Below are 19,842 nucleotides of genomic sequence, written 5' to 3'. Positions count from 1 at the left end.
ATGGATAACATGTGGATAAAATAGAAAATAACTTTCCCTGAGCCCAGGTTCCCTGATGCAAGACTAAACTGGGGGCTCTAGAGCCCTAGAGGGTAGAACTTGAGAATCTTACTTAAATCACCATATCCCAGCAACAGCTGTATGGATGTGTGTGTTTCTTAACCAAAAGAGGTCACATTTTTATTCTGGATTACACCATCACAGCTAGCAAGCTACTTCCTAATTGTTTTTGTTCTGCGCATATTTGGAAGCTAAACGTATCTAATTTGGTTTCACGCAAAGAGACAAATGGAAACTCACAGATGAACCTCCCTCTACGGCATCTAACTCTGATCAGCCTTAAGCTGACAGGGAATTGGCAGTTTTTCCAAGTTTCCTTCTCTTTAATTGCGAATAAGCCAGGATGGTGTGGAGATCAGTGTTTCCATAAGCCTGTTTTTCTTTTCCTTTTGTAAAGCTCATTCCAGAGCCCTCTCGAAGGTTGCATGTTAACGAACAGACTCCAGCTCAGGAGAACACAGGCAGGTTTCCAGGAGCCTGAAAGGCTCAGCAGCTTACCGCTTCCATTAGGCCCTTCACCGTAGGCGATTTCAACATCAAAGCGTCGAACACATCGTCCGTCTCCTTCCGCACGTACAACAGCACTGGAAGAGAAGCAGAGGGGAGGCGTGACCGAGGAGCCCACATGGTCGACCTGCTGCCAGGCCACTTCCTGTCACACACGTCAGAGGTGGACAGTATCTGCGAGGTCATGGAGCCCAGATGACCCAGACGACCCCTCCAAGGGTGACTACTGCCCCTCCACAGCTGACCCACAGCCGAGAGCTTAAGGGTCCTTCGAGGGAGTGAACGGATAAGTGGGTCACACTGAGCAGACTGTGACGCTTTCCCACACTGTTCACAGTGGAATTGCTCAAGGCGGGCCCACTATCTCCTTAGGACATCTCTTTCTGCAACCTCTGTCTTCTACCTATTCATTTGATTGTTCAACAAATATTGCCAAACACCCATCAGGCTGCGTGCCGGTAGCTGAGGTTGCAGTAGTGAATTAAGGCATGGTCTGACCTTAAGGAATTCGTCGTTCCTTAGAGAGGCAGGCATTCCTCGAATAGACAGACAGCCGGAAGGGGCTGGACGAGTTCAGAAGGAAAAAGACGTGAGAGAGTGGCTACAGGGGCCTGAGCTTTTCACGGACGTGGGGAGAGAAGACAAGGAAGCCAACTCCAGGCAGACAGAGCGACCGTGCCCAGGCCCGGGAGGGAGCCTATCGGGGCGGGAGGGAGAAGCCCAGCATCCGGAGTACAACTGGCCTGACCTTGAGCCCCGTTCAGCCGGCTATGGGGCCCTGCTTCCTTAAACCTCTCTAAGCGCTGGTCTTCCCCAGACCACAGGGGAATGTCATCATCTACCTCACAGGCTTGTGCAGCGGTTAAAAGAACAGCATCCACGCGGGGCACTCAGCACCGTGCCCAGCACACAGCAAGCCCGCTCCTCCATCGAGGACGCCATTATGAGGCACCTGGCGTGGCTCTCGTGCCCTCTGCGAAGGGGAATGCGGCTCTGTGCTCATTTCTCTGTAACACAACCATCTCTAATGTTAACAATCTCAAGTTGATGATGCATAGACTAGGAGAGATGGTAGCGGCCCCAGATACCACGAGAGAGGAGAAGACACTCTCAGTGGACACCCTTCCTTACAGCAACTGCACGAGCCTTAGCTCCCAGAAAGAAACTGCCATTCACATGAGACCCTCCAGCCCCCTGAGCGGACTGCACTTTCTCCCTCCTCCAATGATGTGGCTTCTGGTTCTAACTGCAGAGGGAAAGAAAAGCACCAGGGCTGCAGCCCCCTCCGCCGGGCTACTACAGGAAGAGTGTGCAGCCAAGGAACCTTGCTGAGCCTCCGACCACAGTCAGGCACCCATGGAGCCATGGTTACCACCAAGCCAAAAGAATGAAGTCAGAGATAGAAACCGAAACCAGCTCTACCCCAAACTCCTGCCCCTTCACGCACTCTTCCCCAGGCCCCCGGGACCTCAGTAGTGCTGCCTGCTTCATGAAGGCCAAGTCTACGCGGGTGCACGGGGGCTCTGCCTACATTTTCTCTCTGCAGGCAACAGATGTTCAATTTGTGTATGACACAAAAGAGGAAAAAAAAACAACCCTGAAGTATTGCAAAGTTTCTTCTCTTTACCAAGTATAAAAATAAACTAATAAGCAAGTTGAACGTGTCTCCAAAGATTTCAAAATTTAGAGGAATATTTCTAGTCTCCATTTCAGCTCAAACAATCCAGTGGCCTACTCGCATTGTAAGAGGTCTCAAGGTCAGTGGCATAACAAGGAACAATTAGACCAGAGGATCTCAGGTACAGCTAGATGAGGACAGTTAGATTGAGAAGAGGTGTGGCTGTCACAGTGAACATTCTATAGGTTTTCCCCACAAGCCCCAATGGAAAAATGTCACTTCCAGCAGGCTGACCCTAAGGGAACCCCAAACATGTTCTATTAAAATGAGTACTGCTTCCATTGGATTTACAGATTTTTTTTTTTTAAACTCTTTGTCTTTGAAATGGTATGGCTGACACCCTTGCTACAGGTGTCGGGGAAGGGGCTGGAGGCACTCTCACAGCCTGTGGCAGAGAGGCCTGGCAGGGTGGTATCCCCTCGCCCCCGCTGGGCTCACAGAGCACCTCCCCAGCTTGCCCTGGGCAGCAGGTGTGGTAACCATGGGGCTGTGGCGGGGTGCACACAAGCATCCGTCCGCTCACAGTGGCCATGGCAGCGACGGTGGCCAGCACGTATCCCAGACGTTAGGGCAAAGGCAGACAGCCGCAGGGGCAGGCTCCCAGGAACTCCCACGGAGCCACCCAGGGAAGGGGCTACAAAGGCAGAACAACAAAGGGCGGCTTTGGTGATAATTATGATCATTTTCTCTCCTGGAGAACTTCTAAGAAATAAACAATGGGAACCATCAGTGACCCTGATTCCTCTTGTTCTGTCAAAGACCAGCTCTGACTGGGAGCTCCAGGCAAGGGGCTCAGTAACTCCACTGTCCTTTTCCAAAGGAAAGCCACACCCAGGAGGCCACGTGCTCAGTCCCTGGTAGTTTGCAGCGCCCTCATGTGTCTCTGTGATTTAGATGTTTCAAAGGCAGTAGACTTGTTTTTTGTCACAGCCCAATAGAATTCCCAGTGGCAATTTTTATACTGACTTCACAATCTCAAAATAACCTGAAAAACACAACCTTTGGGCTAGCCAGCACGCACTAAATATGGATGCAAGCTACCATTACTTTTGCTTGTGTGATTCCTGATTTCCATATAATTCTTCCTTCGTTCTAAAGTATGTGATAGAAAAAGCATGCAAGAACGAAGCCCGAAATGCACCTGAATATTTGATGGGAAGCCTGTGAAGTCAATTTTCAAAAGGTTTAAATGTTGCTAATGTAATTAACACCACTCAGGTATTTATGCTCTTTCCATTTTGAAACACTAATTGCTTATTCACAATGAACGGACGTAAGGAGATCCAGATCTAATAATAAAAGTCACAGGTGTAATAGTGAACAGAGTGCTTTCTGTGTGGAAGGCACCCGGGGGACGTGTTCAACGTACGCTGTACTCCATCAGTCCTCACAGCAACTCCAAAGGTACGTACTCTCGTCATCCCGGTTTTTACAACACGGACTCGAAGGAGCGGAGGGCCTCCCCAAGGTCGTACCACTCTGGAGAGCTGAGGAAGGCGACAGAGGGGATGCTCTTGACCATTATACAAATCCCGTTGCAACAAGCAGAAAAAAAATATAATTTCTCGGTTAAAAAAAAAAAAACAAAAACCAAGTCTGTGTGGATGGAGACCATATTTAACAGGATAGCCTGACTCACTGGGAAGTCCAGCATGGGACGTCTAAGATCTCTGGAAGCTCTTGGCGTTGGCCACAGCAGGCCAGGACAGGAGGGGAAATGGCCATTCCCCACATGCTCCCCGTCCTCCAAGGAAGGACAGCGAGTCACGGACAGTATCAAAAGGCAGAGCAAAACACCGACCCACTCTGACTTCCTCTCTTACTCTCTTGATGAAGTGGAGTAAGACCCTTGCCTGAGAGAAAGTGAAGAAGTTGCGATGTCAGGAAACAGGCTCCTTTATCTGTTTGCATCTCTGGAACGATTCTCAGCTGCTACTGCCTCAGAGACAGTACTGTCTCATGTGCAGCGAAAGCTTCTTCCTGACCTTGGACCTCACTGCTGGCTCATCAATACCTTCAGCAGCTTTCTCCCAAGGCAAAGGAAAGAACCAGTGCCCAGAAAGAATAAATGTTTGCTTAAGGTGCTTCAAAGGACAGGGCCAGAAGTGAAAGGGCCGACTGTGGCGTTCCTGCGTCAGTAACCATTCCCAGGCCAGCCGTGAACCACGGAGTCTGGGCTGGGCTGCACGGGCTTCTGTGTGAAGCGCCCCCACCGGTTGTGATGGGAGGCTCGGCAACCCTGTAGAGCCAGAGGGGAGATACCTCGCTTAATCCCTTCTTCTTTCAGCTGCTTAGAAGGTGCGGGTCCAAATTCCTCTTCCATGGGCCTGAACATCCGTTTAACAAGGACACTGCTGCTAGAAAAGATGAGCAGAAATTGGTTAGTAAAGTATGCAGGGAGTCACAAGAAAGGTTCATGTACCTGTCTGGCTCTGTCTTTTTCCTTTGTTTGTAGCATCCCTAGTTCTCTGCAGCTGGGTCCACTCAGCAACCTCCTTCCTCTCCCCTGCAGGCCCCAAGCCATCCCTGTCAGGGGCAGAACACACGGGCCAGTATCTTTACGGCATGGACCAAGGACATACTGCCCATTACTGCATATGGATCCACAAAGATGAGACCCCTGGGTTTTACATGTCCTGTCCTGCACATAACCCCCTTCCTACTCCAAAGATCAGGGCCAGGATGGGGATAGCAGGGGTGAACGTGGTCTGTGTGATCTCCAAATTATGAACTCCTCCCACTGAGCGAGAGCCTGAGTGTCCCACACTCTCTTGCCAGCCCATGAAGAGCACAGTGGGGGTGGCTGGCAATGAGACGAGCTTCCCAGGCTGGTTCTCAGTTCTGAGGCTGCCCTGACTTCCTGCTGTCCTATGGCTCCATCTGGTTGGAGCAAACGAGACTGCAGTGGTGGGCGTTCCCACAGACACTCAGACCTCGGCCACCCAGCCCCTCCCTCCTCCTTGGGAAGGGGGGGTGTCTGAGTATCCCCCGGACTCCCATATGGTGCTGAGTCCCCACACGTCCCCGCAGGAGCCATGCTGGTGGCGTTGCATTTCCTCCGGAAGTTCCTGTCCATTCTGAGTACTCTAGGGAAGTACCCTCCTCCAAGGAAGGGGAGGAGTCCTGGGGAGGAACGGAAATCGGAAGCACAGACTATCACTGAAGAGAAGTCATTGGTGCGGAGTGTTGTGGCCTGCCCTGTATGTATCTTCCCAAATTCGTATGTTGAATCGCACTCTCCAGTAAGATGTCATTCAAGGGTGAGGCCTTTGAAAGGTAATTAGGACGGGAAGGTGCAGCGCCATGATGGGATTAACAGCCCAAGAAGAAAGGACTGTCTTGTGAGGCAGAGAGAGAAGACGGCCATCTGCAAGCCAGAAGAGGGTTTTCACGAGACACCGACCATAAGGGCACCTGATCTCACACTTCCAGCCTCCAGAACTCTGAGAAATACATTTCTGTTACATAAGCACCCCCGTCTGTGGTGTTTTACTAGAGCAGCCAGAAACTGGCTTAGATACGGAGAAAATGCTCACGGAGTCTTGCCATTCTTCAAGCCCTCAAGGGAGTTGCCAGGTTTTTGGAAATTTTTTTCTCTCTTTGGAGCTTCTTGGAACTAGGCACAGGAAGCAGTGCCAGACAGGCAGTTCAACAGAATTATTAAGACATGAACTCTGGGTCCAGACGACTTTGGTTTAAACCCCTGCTTTACAGTTTACCAGCTATGGGAACACGAACAAGTTCTTCAACTACCATGAGCCTCGTATCCCTTGTCTTTTAAAGGAGACTGTTAAAAGAATTAAATAAATTTGACACCATTGCTGGATATATGGTAAGTGCTACCGAAGTGTTAGAGAGGACGATGACAGTGTCAATAAAGGTGGAGAGATCAGAGAAAGCAAGATATGGAGAAGAAGAAGTATGGCAGAGAGCTTGAAAGATGCCAAAGTTTCCCTGGACCCTCAGAGAGCAAAGAATGCACTTTGGTGCAACTAAAGGACCCATGTTGGAAAAGCTTCCTGCATGGGAAGCTGAGACGCTTCCAAGAGAGTACAAAACCCCGCTACAAAGACAATTCCCCACTGGCATCATTGTCATTAAGAAGCTATTTGTCAATTCTCAAGTCAAGCTAGTGGTGGGGTCCAGTGGTACAAAAAGCACAAGGTGCAAAACTATGGATGGTCCAGAAGTATTTCTATTAAATCTATTAAATTATTAAATATTAAATATATCATAATAAACATAATATAAATATAAATATATAGTATATATAGATTTTTTATTTTATTATTTTATAAATTATAAATTTTATTATTCCAAATACATGATATATAAATTTATATAATATATAAATATAAATTTATATAAATATAACATATATTTTATATAATATAACAATAAATATTAAATATTATTAAATTATTAAACCAACAATGCTTTAATTTATCATCTCATATGCCTAGTGCTCTGAAGAGGTCTCTCAGGTTTTTAAAAAGACTTCACATTTTATAAAGTCCTTGAAATCTTCTTGGTCACTGAGGTCTCAGGAACACCATGTGAGCCAGCCAGGGCAACGGTTAATCTTATCCCTATTTTAGTGAAAACCAACGTCAGGCTCAGTGTGTGCAAGGGTAGGGTGATGTGGCTGACAAGTAAGATAGGCTATTTAGAGAATGCAGCTTTGAGGGACAACCTCATAATAAAGGTGCTCAGGAAATCTGAGATGATGATGTGAGGGTATGAGAAATGCTATTAAGAATCAGCATTCTCAGAGTGCCTGGGTGGCTCAGTGGGTTAAAGCCTCTGCCCTCGGCTCAGGTCATGATCCCAGGGTCCTGGGATCGAGCCCTGTATCGGGCTCTCTGCTCAGCAGGGAGCCTGCTTCCTCCTCTCTCTCTGCCTGCCTCTCTGCCTACTTGTGATCTCTCTCTGTCAAATAAATAAATAAGATCTTAAAAAAAAAAAAAAAGAATCAGCATTCTCTTTTATTCCCAAGTAAGTCAAACTGTGAAAACAACTAGAGAAAAAACTCAAACTCAAGTCCCCGTTCACAGTGGCAATAGGTTGTTAGGGCACTGCTCCCCTGTGTTTTCACCTCACTACCTTATCATAAAAGCAGGTCATGTTATTCCATTGCGTCTTGGAAATGGGATGACCATGACCTTGGGAGCAGAAGATTAAAAATCAATTCACACAACTGTCAGCAACCAGTAGGTTAATAGCAGGTAAATAGCCTGAAATATCACCAGACATGCTCTCATGCTGTGTGAGGGTTCCTAAACTGGTGATTTTTCTTTTCTCACCAAGCAACATTTATTTATATTCTTCCAGTCCTGCTGGCTTTTGATAGCACCCTATTCTGAGTCATTACAAACTCTGCCATTAAAATAACATCTTGGATAAACCACACTTCTCTTGGGATTTCAAAAATGCTTTTTCACAATTTTCGATCTATAAAACTAGCAGGAGTCAATAAGTTTGTGTGGTCTGGATTCAAATGTTTCATTTATTTTCAAAGCAAAGCAAGAAAAGAGAAGCAGATATGACAGACCCATTTGATAGATGAAAAGAACACAAATTTTTCAGGTCTCCCCCTGTCCTGTCCCATTACACTGCCCTGTACCACTGATGGACTGGAGAACCAGGAGAAGGCGCTTTCTCTGACGTCAATCTCTATCTCACTGGCACATGTGTGGCTAATATTGGGGTGACTCCGGGTTTAGCAGCCTATGAAGCCATTGCCTTGTGGGGTCAGTCTCAGGGAAAGAGAGTCCCTGAGATAGAAACAAAGAACTGCTAAGGTGTTCAGATCTGAAGCCTGGGTCTCTGGCCATACTCGCCAGGCTGAGCTGCTCTAGCCATTCGTGCCAAGTGCGGAGGCACCGAAGTAAGGTGCAAAAACAAGTTGCAGGCACCATGGAGACACAGTTTGTCTATTTCACATCTACATGTGCCAATTACCATGTATGCCCCCAAATAAAGCGAGCTTCCTCCTTTGTTAGCCTCAGAAAAGAGGAGACTTTCTTGTGTTCAAGTCCTTACAAGGTCCCTCACAGTATGGAGTAGTATCTCAATTAATTTCAGTAACAAATTACTCTTTGGGTAATCATCCCAAAATGACTTTAATCAACACTAATCTGGGGTACTGATAGAGCTCATCTAGCAGAATGAGCAAAACAAACAAAAGCCACACCTAGATTTAGTAACGATTACTACAGTTAAGAGCTCAAAAATGCCAAGTAATAAATGACAAGGTTAGTAGGCCCCAGAAGGGTCATCTGAAGAGGAAATACAGGTATTTCTGGTCCTGATGACATGCAGCTGGTGGCAAGCCAATGTTCTAGCCAAGAACAATGTGAAAACTGTTAAAATTCAATAGCAGACAGATCTCTTGAAAGTAGTGGAGACTGCTGATGGGACAGTCAGGGCTGGAGAAGCTGAGGTCTCAGGGAAGGGAATGCAGAGCGGTGAGCTGGTCGTCAGTGAGCCACTGTCCCCTCAAGAGCATCTGCCAGTTCTTGACGGGGAACAGAAGGTGAGAACCCCAGCTGAGGCACATATGCAGGGATTAAAATGTGTGCACAGCTTCTGGTAATCTTACAGCGTTAGAGAAATAGAAATTGGTGTTTGGGGCTGCAAAGGCATCTAGGACTAATGGAAAAACCTCCAGAGAGTAAGCAAGCACAAAGAAGCAAACCAGACAATGCAGTTTTCCTTTTGAGATACCTGCCAAGCCCCTAAACTGCAGAGGACAAGAACCTATGAAATTAAACAGAAAGTCCTTGAAAATCATAGAGGAGGTTTTAGTAGTCTCCCTGTGCGAAAGAGACAAAAATCAGATTTCAGATCCCACCAAGGAAGAGGGCCCAGAGAAAGTCCATCAGAGCCAGTCTAGGGGTTAGGATGAAGTAGTTTGAGGCTAATACAAATTGCAACCTAGCTTAGGGTCAGTTCTGTCCCAAATGGAGTAGTGATCTGCATTCATTCAGACTGCACACCAGAGGACAGGGAAAACCTTCATAAGAGAAAAACATGGTCACCTAGATCTTCCATAATTTTTATATACATCGTTCACCATTCAACTAATGCTTATTAAATATACTAATAAAGAGGACTAAGAGAAAACCAGGTGATAGAAACAGGCCCACAGAAAACACACTTAGTGAGTTACCAGATGTGAACTTAAAAATAATTGTCACTGTGTTCATGAATACAAGTGTCAAAACATATAGAACTGGAATCTATTAAAATAAATAAACCAATTAAGTGTAAACCCTAGAACTAAAAAGTATGATAACTGAAATTAAGAACTCATTAGGTCAATAGAAAATATCCAGGCTAGGGCGCCTGGGTGGCTCAGTGGGTTAGGCCTCTGTCTTCCGCTCAGGTCAGGATCTCAGGGTCCTGGGATCGAGCCCTGCACCGGGCTCTCTGCTCAGTAGGGAGCCTGCTTCCTCCTCTCTCTGCCTGCCTCTCTGCCTACATGTAATGTCTGTCTGTCAAATAAATAAAAATCTTTAAAAAAAAGAAAAGAAAAGAAAATATCCAGGCTGACAAAGGGTGAGCAAAGAAGATGTACGTTTCAGAAAAGCACATAAAAAACACAGGGACACAATAAAACATTCTAATATACATTTCAAATCTCAAAGGAGTACAGAGAGAGAACACTTAAGAAGCACTGTTTGAAGAGATAATAGCTGCTAGTGTTCCCAAGCTGATGAAAGACATCAACCCAGAGATTCAGTAAGTGCTGTAAGATACCAAGCAGGAAAAAAATAAAGGAAACCTACAGGTAGGAACATCTTTTTTTTTTTTTTTTTTAAATCAGAGAGAGAGAGAGCGAGCACAGGCAGACAGAATGGCAGGCAGAGGCAGAGGGAGAAGCAGTCTCCCTGCTGAGCAAGGAGCCTGATGTGGGACTCGATGCCAGCATGCTGGGATCACGACCTGAGCCGAAGGCAGCTGCTTAACCCACTGAGCCACCCAGGCGTCCCCAGGTAGGAACATCTTAATAAAAATTCTGAAAAACTAAAAGAAAGAAAAACATTTTAAAGCAGTCTTCTCAAATGGTAAGAAAGGGAAGGAGAGAGGGAAGAAGGAAGGGAGGGAGGAAGGGAGGGAAGAAGGAAGGAAGGAAAAAGGGAAAGGAAGGAGGAAGGATGGGCAGCCACATTCGAAACAGCGACAATAAGACAGATACACGATTTCTCAACAGTAATGATGGAAACAAAAACTGAAAGAAAGTAATTGACAACCTGGAATTTGGTATCTAGCAAGAATATCCTACAAAACTGACCATTAAATAAAAGCATTTATAATAGACAAACACTATGAGAGATTTCTTTGCCAAAAGTTCCACAACAACAGTAGCAACAAAAATGTCAAACGGAGTTCTTCAGGCAGCAGGAAAAAAAATCCCAAGGAAAAACAGAGAAGTTGAGAAAGAAATGAAGAGTAGTGGAAAGCGTTAATATGGGTTAAATTTATAAAAGGAGTCTTTAGTTCAAATCTTCCAATTTGCAAAAGAGTAAACTAGTATACAAGTAAGGACAACTGGTATGAATGTAAGAAACTGATGAAAATGATTTACATATTTTTTAAAATCTCCTTTGCTTATCTGATGCAGATTTGAAAATTACTGGCTGGATTTTTAAATGCAATGCTTAACAGTAAAAAATAAAAATGTATCAGTCAAAAAGGGGGCTTCTTAACAACTGTGTATGGATCTATTATCATGAAATAAAAATTTTAATTAAAAACAACTGAAAGTGGGAGGCAAATTTGTGGCAGATACTTGTGTAGTTATTTCTATGTTATAAGAATCAGTATCTGTGACTTGGGATAAAATTTCCGAGGACAGTCTTGAAGATAAGGATTTAAAAAGAGCTGTATCTCTACTTTGACCGTAGTGGGAAATAATTCCCCTGATAAATAGTGTGAGATGACACAAAACATTTAATTTTAGTGATGAGAAAGACCCTATGTCAAAGATGAATTGTAAAGAACTCGGGAAAAAAAGTGTTTCATAAAATGTAACAGACATTTCTGAACTACGTTACTCTTTAAATGTAGGTTAATTAAATGAACAAAAGCAAGGACCAGTAAATCATTGATTCTTTCGGCAATATCCATAATGGTTTAACGATTCAAACTGGCCCTAAAGCTTTAATTTATGTTTTCAGCTCTTCCTTGGGAAACTGGGGGGAATTGTCTTTTATTTTTAACCACCTGTGAGCCCAGTATACCTTGCTACGATTTCGTAGTTTGCTTAGCATCCCCGAGAACCTTATCAAAGCAAAGCACTTGGAACTCTGTGAAAGCGTTCCTTTCAAAGAAGTAGTTGGAATGCTAGAAGATTTTTATTTTGTGCTGATGAACACAGGGCGATGACTTTTAGATTTAATATTATGTTGATTAAATGCACTCACTGGTGATTGGTTAATAATCTCTAACTTCTCCCAAGGGTACTGAACTTTAGCCAAAGTGTTTGCTTCCATGGTAGATGAGCACCAGAACTGGCTCTTCTCAGCAACACTGTAACCAAGCTCATGGTTTGGTCTGGCAATATCTACAGGACTCTCCCTCCTGCAAGAGGAATGGCAGGGCACTCTACTGGTGTCCTTCAGCATGATGAGTGACGTCATCCTGGGCAGCTGTCTCCCTGAGCTGGTATGGGACCAATCCACAGGGTTGTGGTTGCCCTGTCAAACCTTTTCCTTCTCCTGAACTGTCAGCTTTTGAGGAGATAATACAGTGCAGCCCCAAGGTGGTGTGCCTTTGAGAAAAAGCAAGGGGTTAAGAGAAATTTTTGGAGAGGACTGTGGTCTGAGGATTCCAATCAGCACCATGGTGATGGCAGATTCTTGGAGGGAAACCACTGTCCTCCAGACACACTTGCCAAGGGTCCCTATGCCCCAAATGCAGTGTGAAATCTACAGAGGTGCTGGACTTGAAGGGACCCCACCGTAAGCTGGAATTGGGGGGACCCCTCTGTGGGGACAACTGTGGACAAGAGATTAAGGCAAGAAGGGTTTCCCAGGAACTAGAGGTCAGACGGGCATGGGGACCAGGTCCCCTGAAGTAATGGATTAGAACAGCATTTCCCACCATGTGTGACATTTGCATAGCAATTTACATATGACTTCAAGGGGTTTAAAGCCCTTCCTCTTCCCCATAAAAAAAAAACCCAAGGATTCACGGATCCCTGGTTAAGAGCCCATATTCCACAGAAAATTCTTCAGGTCTGGCTTGTTCTTTCCATTCTTCTTCCTCCCCATCTCTTCCATTTCTCAGTTAAGTATCATTTATTGGGGGCTTGAAAAGGAACTTTAGCCACAATAATAACAGCCATGATTTTTTTTTCCCCTTGAAAGCCTCTCCCACATGCTAGGACATTCGACAGACTACTAGCTAGGTATTAGCATTTGCTATTTTTAGATGAGACTGCACAAAGTCATTATACTAAGTTACGGAGCTTGTAACAGTCTGATTCAGATCACAGCTGGCTGCCTCCAGGGCAGAGGACCTCACACACACTGCTGGGCATCAGGATTCCCCGGGGACTCTGGAAAGGTCTCCCTACCTAAGCTGTGCTCCATGCCAATGAAATTGAAATCCCCGGGGGTGCTACCCCTATGTGAGTTATTTTTCAACTCCCACTGATTCCAAACTGCAGCAAGAGGCCTGCTGCTGAGAAGCACTGTCCAGAGCCTCTGCATCTAACTCGGATCCCCTGCCTAGGAAACAAACCTGCGTGGGCTCTACTGATGCCCAAACTCAGCACCAGAAGTCTCCCTCCCCATACTCACTTCATCATCAAGAGAGGCAGGAGCAAACAGGTGTTCCCATTTTTGTCCTGTTTGGGCACGTGCCTAATGATGGCTCCCCCTCCCATCTCATCTGTGTTTCCTCTACTTTCCCGCTTTAATCACACCCAGCTTTGCTGGCACTGGAGGCTCCGGGCTATGCTTGTGAACAAGCCTGTGTCTTCGTACCACAGGGGCCTCCGAGCAGCCGGGCGAGGGAGCAGCGGGCCTCATTGTGCTACCTCCTCTGGCTGTGGTTGAGAGAATGCGGCTTCCCAGCTCTTAACAAGATGCTGTCATACTAATGGCTCTTGCTTGGCAGGGAGCACTGAACTCTGCGAGTGCCAGGCTCTGCGAGTGCCAGGGCAGGTGGCACTCCTCGGGGCTCAGAGCACTGGCCCCCTCTGCCAGGTACCCTCACCTGGGCTTGTCACAGTCTGGGTCCTGCACTCAAGAGGGTGAGCCAAGGGTGTGCCTTGGTCAAGACCAGAAAGCAATCACAACGGGGGGGGCGGGGCCTCTCTGTCAGCCACGGATCAAGAATTAAGACAGCGAGGTGACAGGGCCTGATGACAAGAGCGGGCCACGGGGAGCACCACTAGACCCGGTTACAATCCTGCCTCTATCACTGCCAGCTGTGTGACTCAGACCACGCTTCTCGGTCCCAAGCTCTGCTGCTCATTATAAAGTGGAGACCATGACAGCATCTTCCCCATGGGAATTTTGGGAGACTTCAACTCAACGATGCATACAAAGCACTTAGGACAGTGCCTAGCCAAGACAGCTAGTGAATGTTAACTATTACTTCAACATATAACAATGGCCACGTACCAACCCTGCACTAGCACTGGGGCTCCAAGGCCACCTACCGTGCTCAACCGAACTCTAACTAGACATATGAGAGACAGAGGCTCAGGTCTCAGGCCTCATGATTATGCAACAGCAGAGGGTAATTCCTACAGAGAGGCCAAGCCAGACGAGTTAGAAATAGGTCACTGGCCACCTAAACATTGCCGGCTTGCTAGGAAGAGCCATGTGGGCTGTGTCAGGGGAGGTGTGCACATGAGGCAGCACTCGGGTCTCAGGCACTTCTCCCGGACGACACTAACTTCTCCGGGAGAAGGGAAGAGTACGAAGGAGTAAGTAGAGCGCTAGATGAGACCTCGAAGGTCACCTCATCCAAAAGCCTCACTTCACAGCTGAGGAAACCGAAGGCCAAAGGTCAAGGAGCCAGGCCAAAGTCTCACGTTGGTAAGCCATGGCCCCGGAGGAGTAGAACCCGGGCTTCCTAAGCTCAGAGTCACTATCTTTCCATGGCGCCACATGGTCCCTGGTAAAGTAGGTAACAGATGAGAAATGGATAGTGCTAATCTTTCTGCTCCTTCCAGCCACTGGGGATCTATTACCTGTGTGCCAAGATAAAAAGAACAATCTAATTAGGTATTTAGAAAATTCAGAACTCTGAATTTAGAGGTCAGGTGCTGGGCAAGGTTCTGCACCTAACCAGCTGGGGAATTCTGTGTCCTTTGAGCTTCTCTACCTCACCAGAGGGTGGCACACTTTTTCCTATGTAAAGGGCCAGATTAATGAGTATTTAGGCTTTCCAGCCTACACGGGTCTGTGTTGCAACTAGTCAGCTCCGATGTTGCAGTAGGAAGGCAGCCGCAGACAAGACATAATGGAATTAACATGGCTATGTTCCAATGAAACTTTAGGGACACTTGAATCTCATTTAATTTTCACTTGTCACACAATATTATTCTTCTTTTGGATTTTTTTTTTTTTTTTTTTTGGACCATTTAAACATGTTTGCAGATGGGGTGCCTAGATGGCTCAGGTGGTGAAGCATTCAACTCTTGATCTCAGTTCAGGTCCTGATCTCAGTGTCGTGAGTTCAAACCCTGTCCCGGGCACTACGCTAGGCATGAAGCCTACTTAAAAAGGAAAAAGAAAAAAACAACGTTTACGGACTGTTCAAAAACAGGTAATGGGCTGACTTGGCCCTCAGACTGTAGTTTACCAAACTCTGCTCTAGGAAATGAACTCAGCGATATCTGCTCCACTTACTTCACTGAGAAATGTTTTATAAATAATTATACTAACTGCTTAAGCACAGGGAAGCCCCGGTTTGACTACAGTCTGAATAAAATGATCTGAAGACTTCAGTTACACAGACAGAATGCAAACCAAGATTTTAGTGGTATATATGTAATAAACATAGGATATTGAAAAATGAATGTAGTTCTAGGTTGCTTTAAGAGGAAAAAGGGTCCAGGTCACAAGAAGAAATTATCCCAGTATAATCTCCAACTTATATGGTTGAGAACAGATATTTATTTCTGAGAGCCAGTTCTAGGGAAACAAACAAAAATTTGGTGGTATCTTCTGGAGTGGGGAGCTTGAGATATAAAACTATATTTGAATGAAGAGAAATGGATGGGGCTTCTCTAGAGCAGAACTCTAGTCAGTGGGTGAAGGCAGACATCAGTTCAACAAAAGAACTTTCTGAGAGCTGCCACTGTCCAATGGTGTCAGAACTGTCTTACATTCAGTGAGAGTGTCCAAGTAGAAGCTGCCTGACTCCCTATCAAAAATGTGGGGTACTGCGTTACACTGCTTAGAAGAGAGGGTCAGCTAAATGACCTTGAAGATTCCCTTTTGTTTCTAAAATTCCAGGAGTATATAAAACGAGCAAATGCACAGAAAGCACTATGTAGAAACTCGATGTGCAAGACACTTGGGAGTCTTAGTGACCCCATGTAAACCCTTCCTTACGGACAATCCCAAAGACGGTGACTAGGTTCTCAGCCTCCCTAGCTTCATTCACACTAGCCTCGCCACTAGCCCTGGGCCATCTCCCACAGTGAGGGCTTGAAGAGATTCACGTGGGTGACCTGAGCACTACTGCCTAGGCAGGGCAGGCGGTCTCCCTGGCTCTCACCCCACGCTCACCCTGATCGTGTGTTGGGGCCAGAGATGACAGTAGTTGGATTACTGGTGAAAAGGCAAAATCTAAGCGATGGGTCACTTGGAAAAATAGCTAGTTATTCAAAGGCAGATCACAGAAAGAAGAGAGATAAAGAAAGGTCGGAAGGAGAACAGCATTTCCCTAGCCTTCCTCTGAGACAGCCCCAGGGTCAAGCCTTTCTCATTTCTCAGCTCGAAGCCCACGGTTATCCTGTGCTCCAAGAGCCATTTCTACAGCCACGAACTGACTCTGGACGCAAGGCGAAGAACTGAGCGTCTTACCCTTCTCGTTCATCATCCGTGTTGTAATACACCTGTGGGGAAAAACAACAGGCTTACTGTAGGTCAGACCAAGAACTGGAAATGTATCATGGGATCCAGACTTTCCTGGGCTCTCACTCTGTCTTAAAGAAGACGCTAGGCAAATCTGTGTCATGACGCTGTGTGTGCGTGTGTGTGCGCGCACACGCGCGCGCATGTCCAAGGAAATACAACTTTAACCCCACATTCTCCCTAAGGTTATTTCTTAGATTTTAAGGAAGTCAAATTGGAAATCTGATTATTTCTAGCTCATGTCATTCTGATCAGATTACTTACAGTTTTAAGCCAGCCCTTGCTTTTGATATTAAAGGTCTACTTTAGCAGGATCTACAAATCATTGTTTAGAAAGGCTCTGGAGCAAGGCCTGTGAGTAGCCAATCCCATCGGGTCCAGAGGTGAGCTGACGACAGATACTGTGCTCTAGGGAAGGGACAGGAGCAAGAGTCCCAGGGCAGTGCGGCAGTAACCCCAGGCCTCTCTGTTGGTTCCCTGAAAGGGCCTGGGCCTTTCTGGCATCCCATAAACAAAGACATTTAAAGTCAATTGTCCTCAGGCTGGGGAAAGGCCATGTAGCTCTAGGAGGTGCTCCAGGCCAGACTTCTGAGAACAGATTCCTTTCAGTGGTCAGCCCTGTGGCAGGCAGAATCAGATTTAGAGAAACTATAAAGCATCCTTATTATTTTATGAAACTACAGAACTACAGAGGGGACCTGGTATGCATGTAGGTCCACGTGACCCAATGATTTATGAACATGACCTTTCTTGAGCTTCATATACGTGTTTCGGGATCATCTTTGTTCTGGTGAAGGGCGAGACCCAAGTTAGCATCAGACATTTACATTTTAACTTCAGTAGTCTCTGCCGATGCAGATGCACTTCTCAAAGGCTCCTGGCAGTGCCTAGGATGCTGTCACTCTCCGACTTCATGGCATAACAGAGCCGGCCACCCAGGACTCCTTGGGCATGAGCCACTCTAGTCATTAGTAAGATTTCCACAGGGAACTTACCCTCTTAAAACTGTTTATGTCTATTGTGGTATTGTGTACTGTGTTCCTTTTTAACAGAAAGCAGCAAAGGTTAGCTGTTTTCTTCCGCCATACCCCAGGCTTCAATGTGGCACTGGAGTTTCCGCCTCGGTGATGTTCTAGAAATGGGACTGTCTATTTAGGTGCATATGGAATGGCCCACATAAGTCAGGGAGCCTGGCCCACAGCACTGGCCACAAAACTGGATTTTTGGGGAAAAACATCCTGACGTTGGCCTGCTTTTTGCTAGTTTCTTTAAATGCAGCGTAACACATCTGCCCTCTCTGTGTGACAGGGTCATGGAGGGCTCTGCAAAGTTGACTGGTGACCCTGAAATGAAGCAGCCTTCACTTAAGTGTTTTCCTGCCCTCCTGAATGGCCTCTACCACACTGTCCCTATCCCGGACCTTGCACTGTCATTTCTCTCATACAGTGGCCACTGCATCTTCCTTGTTGGCTCTAGGGCTTAGTGATATGAATTTAATTTTTAGAGAGTGTTTCTCAAACTTTAGAGTGCATAAAAAATATGGAACCCTCTTCAGAGATTTTGATTCAAAACACTAGGAATGGAACTTGGGAACCTGAATTCTTATCAAGCACGCCCGTGGTTTTGGGGAAGGTGGTTTACAAACTATAACAGGGAAGACTGCTCTTGAGGGTATGAGGGAAGAGCCAAGTCCTCCTTGGGTTCAGGTGCCTTGAGGAAGTCCAATCAGAAGGATGATGCCTCTGTATCTCACAATTTCTCCCAAGCTCCTGTTTTTAAAGGCATTCCAGGGAAAAGCCCCAGTCACCATCTGGGACTTGACCTGCCACAGCTGGATCTTGTTTTGCATGTCAAAATGAGACACCTCCCCACACCCACTTCTGTCATCATGGCACAGTCCTCTTCCCTCCTGCCTCTGAACCCGTCTCCCTACTTTCTAGCTCTGCCTCTGGACCCATCTCCCCGCTTTCTAGCTCTTAGAAGAAAAGGCAGATTTTAAGTCCCAACCAGCCACACTGTAGGTGCTCCTGTCCTTGGGCCAACCAAGTAAGTGGATCAACCATGGACTATTCTCGCATTGTTCCAGAGCACAGCTGACTGTGCTCCTTCCTTGCCCAGAGCTTCAGCAGGCTCCCTCGCTGACCCCCTTCACTCTGGCTCCACAGCCACAGGGGAAGCCTGAGGGCTCTGCCAGGGTGACCCCAGACTGCAGAACTGAACTTTGCCCATGACCTAGGGGTGCTGAGTGAGCTGCTCTGCAAATGCTAAAACCAAATAAACTGTAAAATAAAATTTAAAAAGAAAAGAAACAAACAAAAAACCCCAGAAAAACCTAATAAACTATACAGGCTACATTTTCCTTCTGATTTGGCCACAGGCTAGGAACACAGTTCGGACATGGAGAGGCCAAGTGAGGCCAGAAGACTCACAGATTTGGTCAATTTTCCTCTGAAGATTTATTTACAGCTTTGTATTTTTCAGGGAAACGTTGCCAAGAGAACAGGTCAGGCTGTCAGCTTTGACACAGAGCCGAAGCCAGAATCATGACGGTAAACATTAAGAACAATTTGAATTACCCCTTCTTCTGGAAAGTACGGATACCCAGCTTCATAAAATCCTATGGGGCTAAGACGGTAAATGAACAAATCACCAAACTCTTGGGAATTAAAAAAATAAATTAAAATGAGGTGCTGGCCCTCATAGCTTGATAAATCTTAACATTATTCTTTCTCCCTTGTGACCTTGTTCCTATCAAACAAGTAAGACAGGATGAGATTGTTAAAATTAGTTTTTAGTGGAATGCACTCTAAGAAAACACTAGTTGGATTTTGTAACCATGTTCTGTCATGAACAGCAACAAAGAACCCTCGCTTGTTGTAACTGCTTTGTTTCATACCTATAATGCAACAACACGGGGAAGGACAATATATTCTTCAGAAAGAGCAAGTTGAGCCAATAATGATGTCCTCTCCTGACTAAGGTCAATTCCACTGAGTGTCTGAACATTCAGAATGCGAGAAAAACTTGAGTATGTCAATATGCCTCATTTCTCAAAACAAACTTTTCCTTGGAGGATTTTGAGTTTAAAAGAAAGCTAACCCACACAAGATTCACTAAAACCCGACTGATTTATTGAAGGACAAATCAGGCTAATGCTAGGCAAGTACATTTTTTTACAACTCTAATTTATCACATAAAATAAATAATACTAAAAATATTTAAAAAAGAAAAAATCATCCATCACTTAACATCAAATGTTACAATTTTTGTTACATTCAAGTTCAGATATATGTCTAGAATCACAGTATAGACACAAAAGGGTATGCTAATTTTTTCTTGCACTAAATGTTATTGTAACTAGTTCCTATATTGCTACATAATTTACATAATTATAATTTTAGTGGACACCTACTATTTCATCAACTTGAGCTACCATACTGAGTTGATTACTGGGTGTTTATGTTATTTTTAATTTTAGCTCTTTAACTTTGC

At 45.6% G+C, this 19,842-nt stretch overlaps 1 protein-coding gene across 5 annotated transcripts in view; it reads right to left on the bottom strand.

Moving 5' to 3' along the window:
- Positions 1-19,842, bottom strand: part of GRHL2 (grainyhead like transcription factor 2) — a 161,244-nt gene that overhangs the window by 13,920 nt on the left and 127,482 nt on the right. For 4 of the 5 annotated variants that reach the window (XM_032316956.1, XM_032316954.1, XM_032316955.1 and 1 more), the window contains exons 12-14: positions 16,300-16,331; positions 4,508-4,602; positions 559-644 (exon numbers count right to left, since the gene is read on the bottom strand). In XM_032316956.1, the coding sequence (XP_032172847.1) occupies positions 559-644; positions 4,508-4,602; positions 16,300-16,331 (213 nt within the window). The remainder of the gene's footprint in view (positions 1-558; positions 645-4,507; positions 4,603-16,299; positions 16,332-19,842) is intronic. The other variant, XM_032316953.1, reaches the window with a different exon arrangement.

Source organism: Mustela erminea, chromosome 16, assembly GCF_009829155.1.
Source record: "Mustela erminea isolate mMusErm1 chromosome 16, mMusErm1.Pri, whole genome shotgun sequence".
In the NCBI taxonomy this organism is placed as follows: Eukaryota; Metazoa; Chordata; class Mammalia; order Carnivora; family Mustelidae; genus Mustela; species Mustela erminea.
The sequence above is the reverse complement of the archived record's forward strand: the minus strand, read 5'-3'. Positions and strand labels throughout refer to the sequence as shown.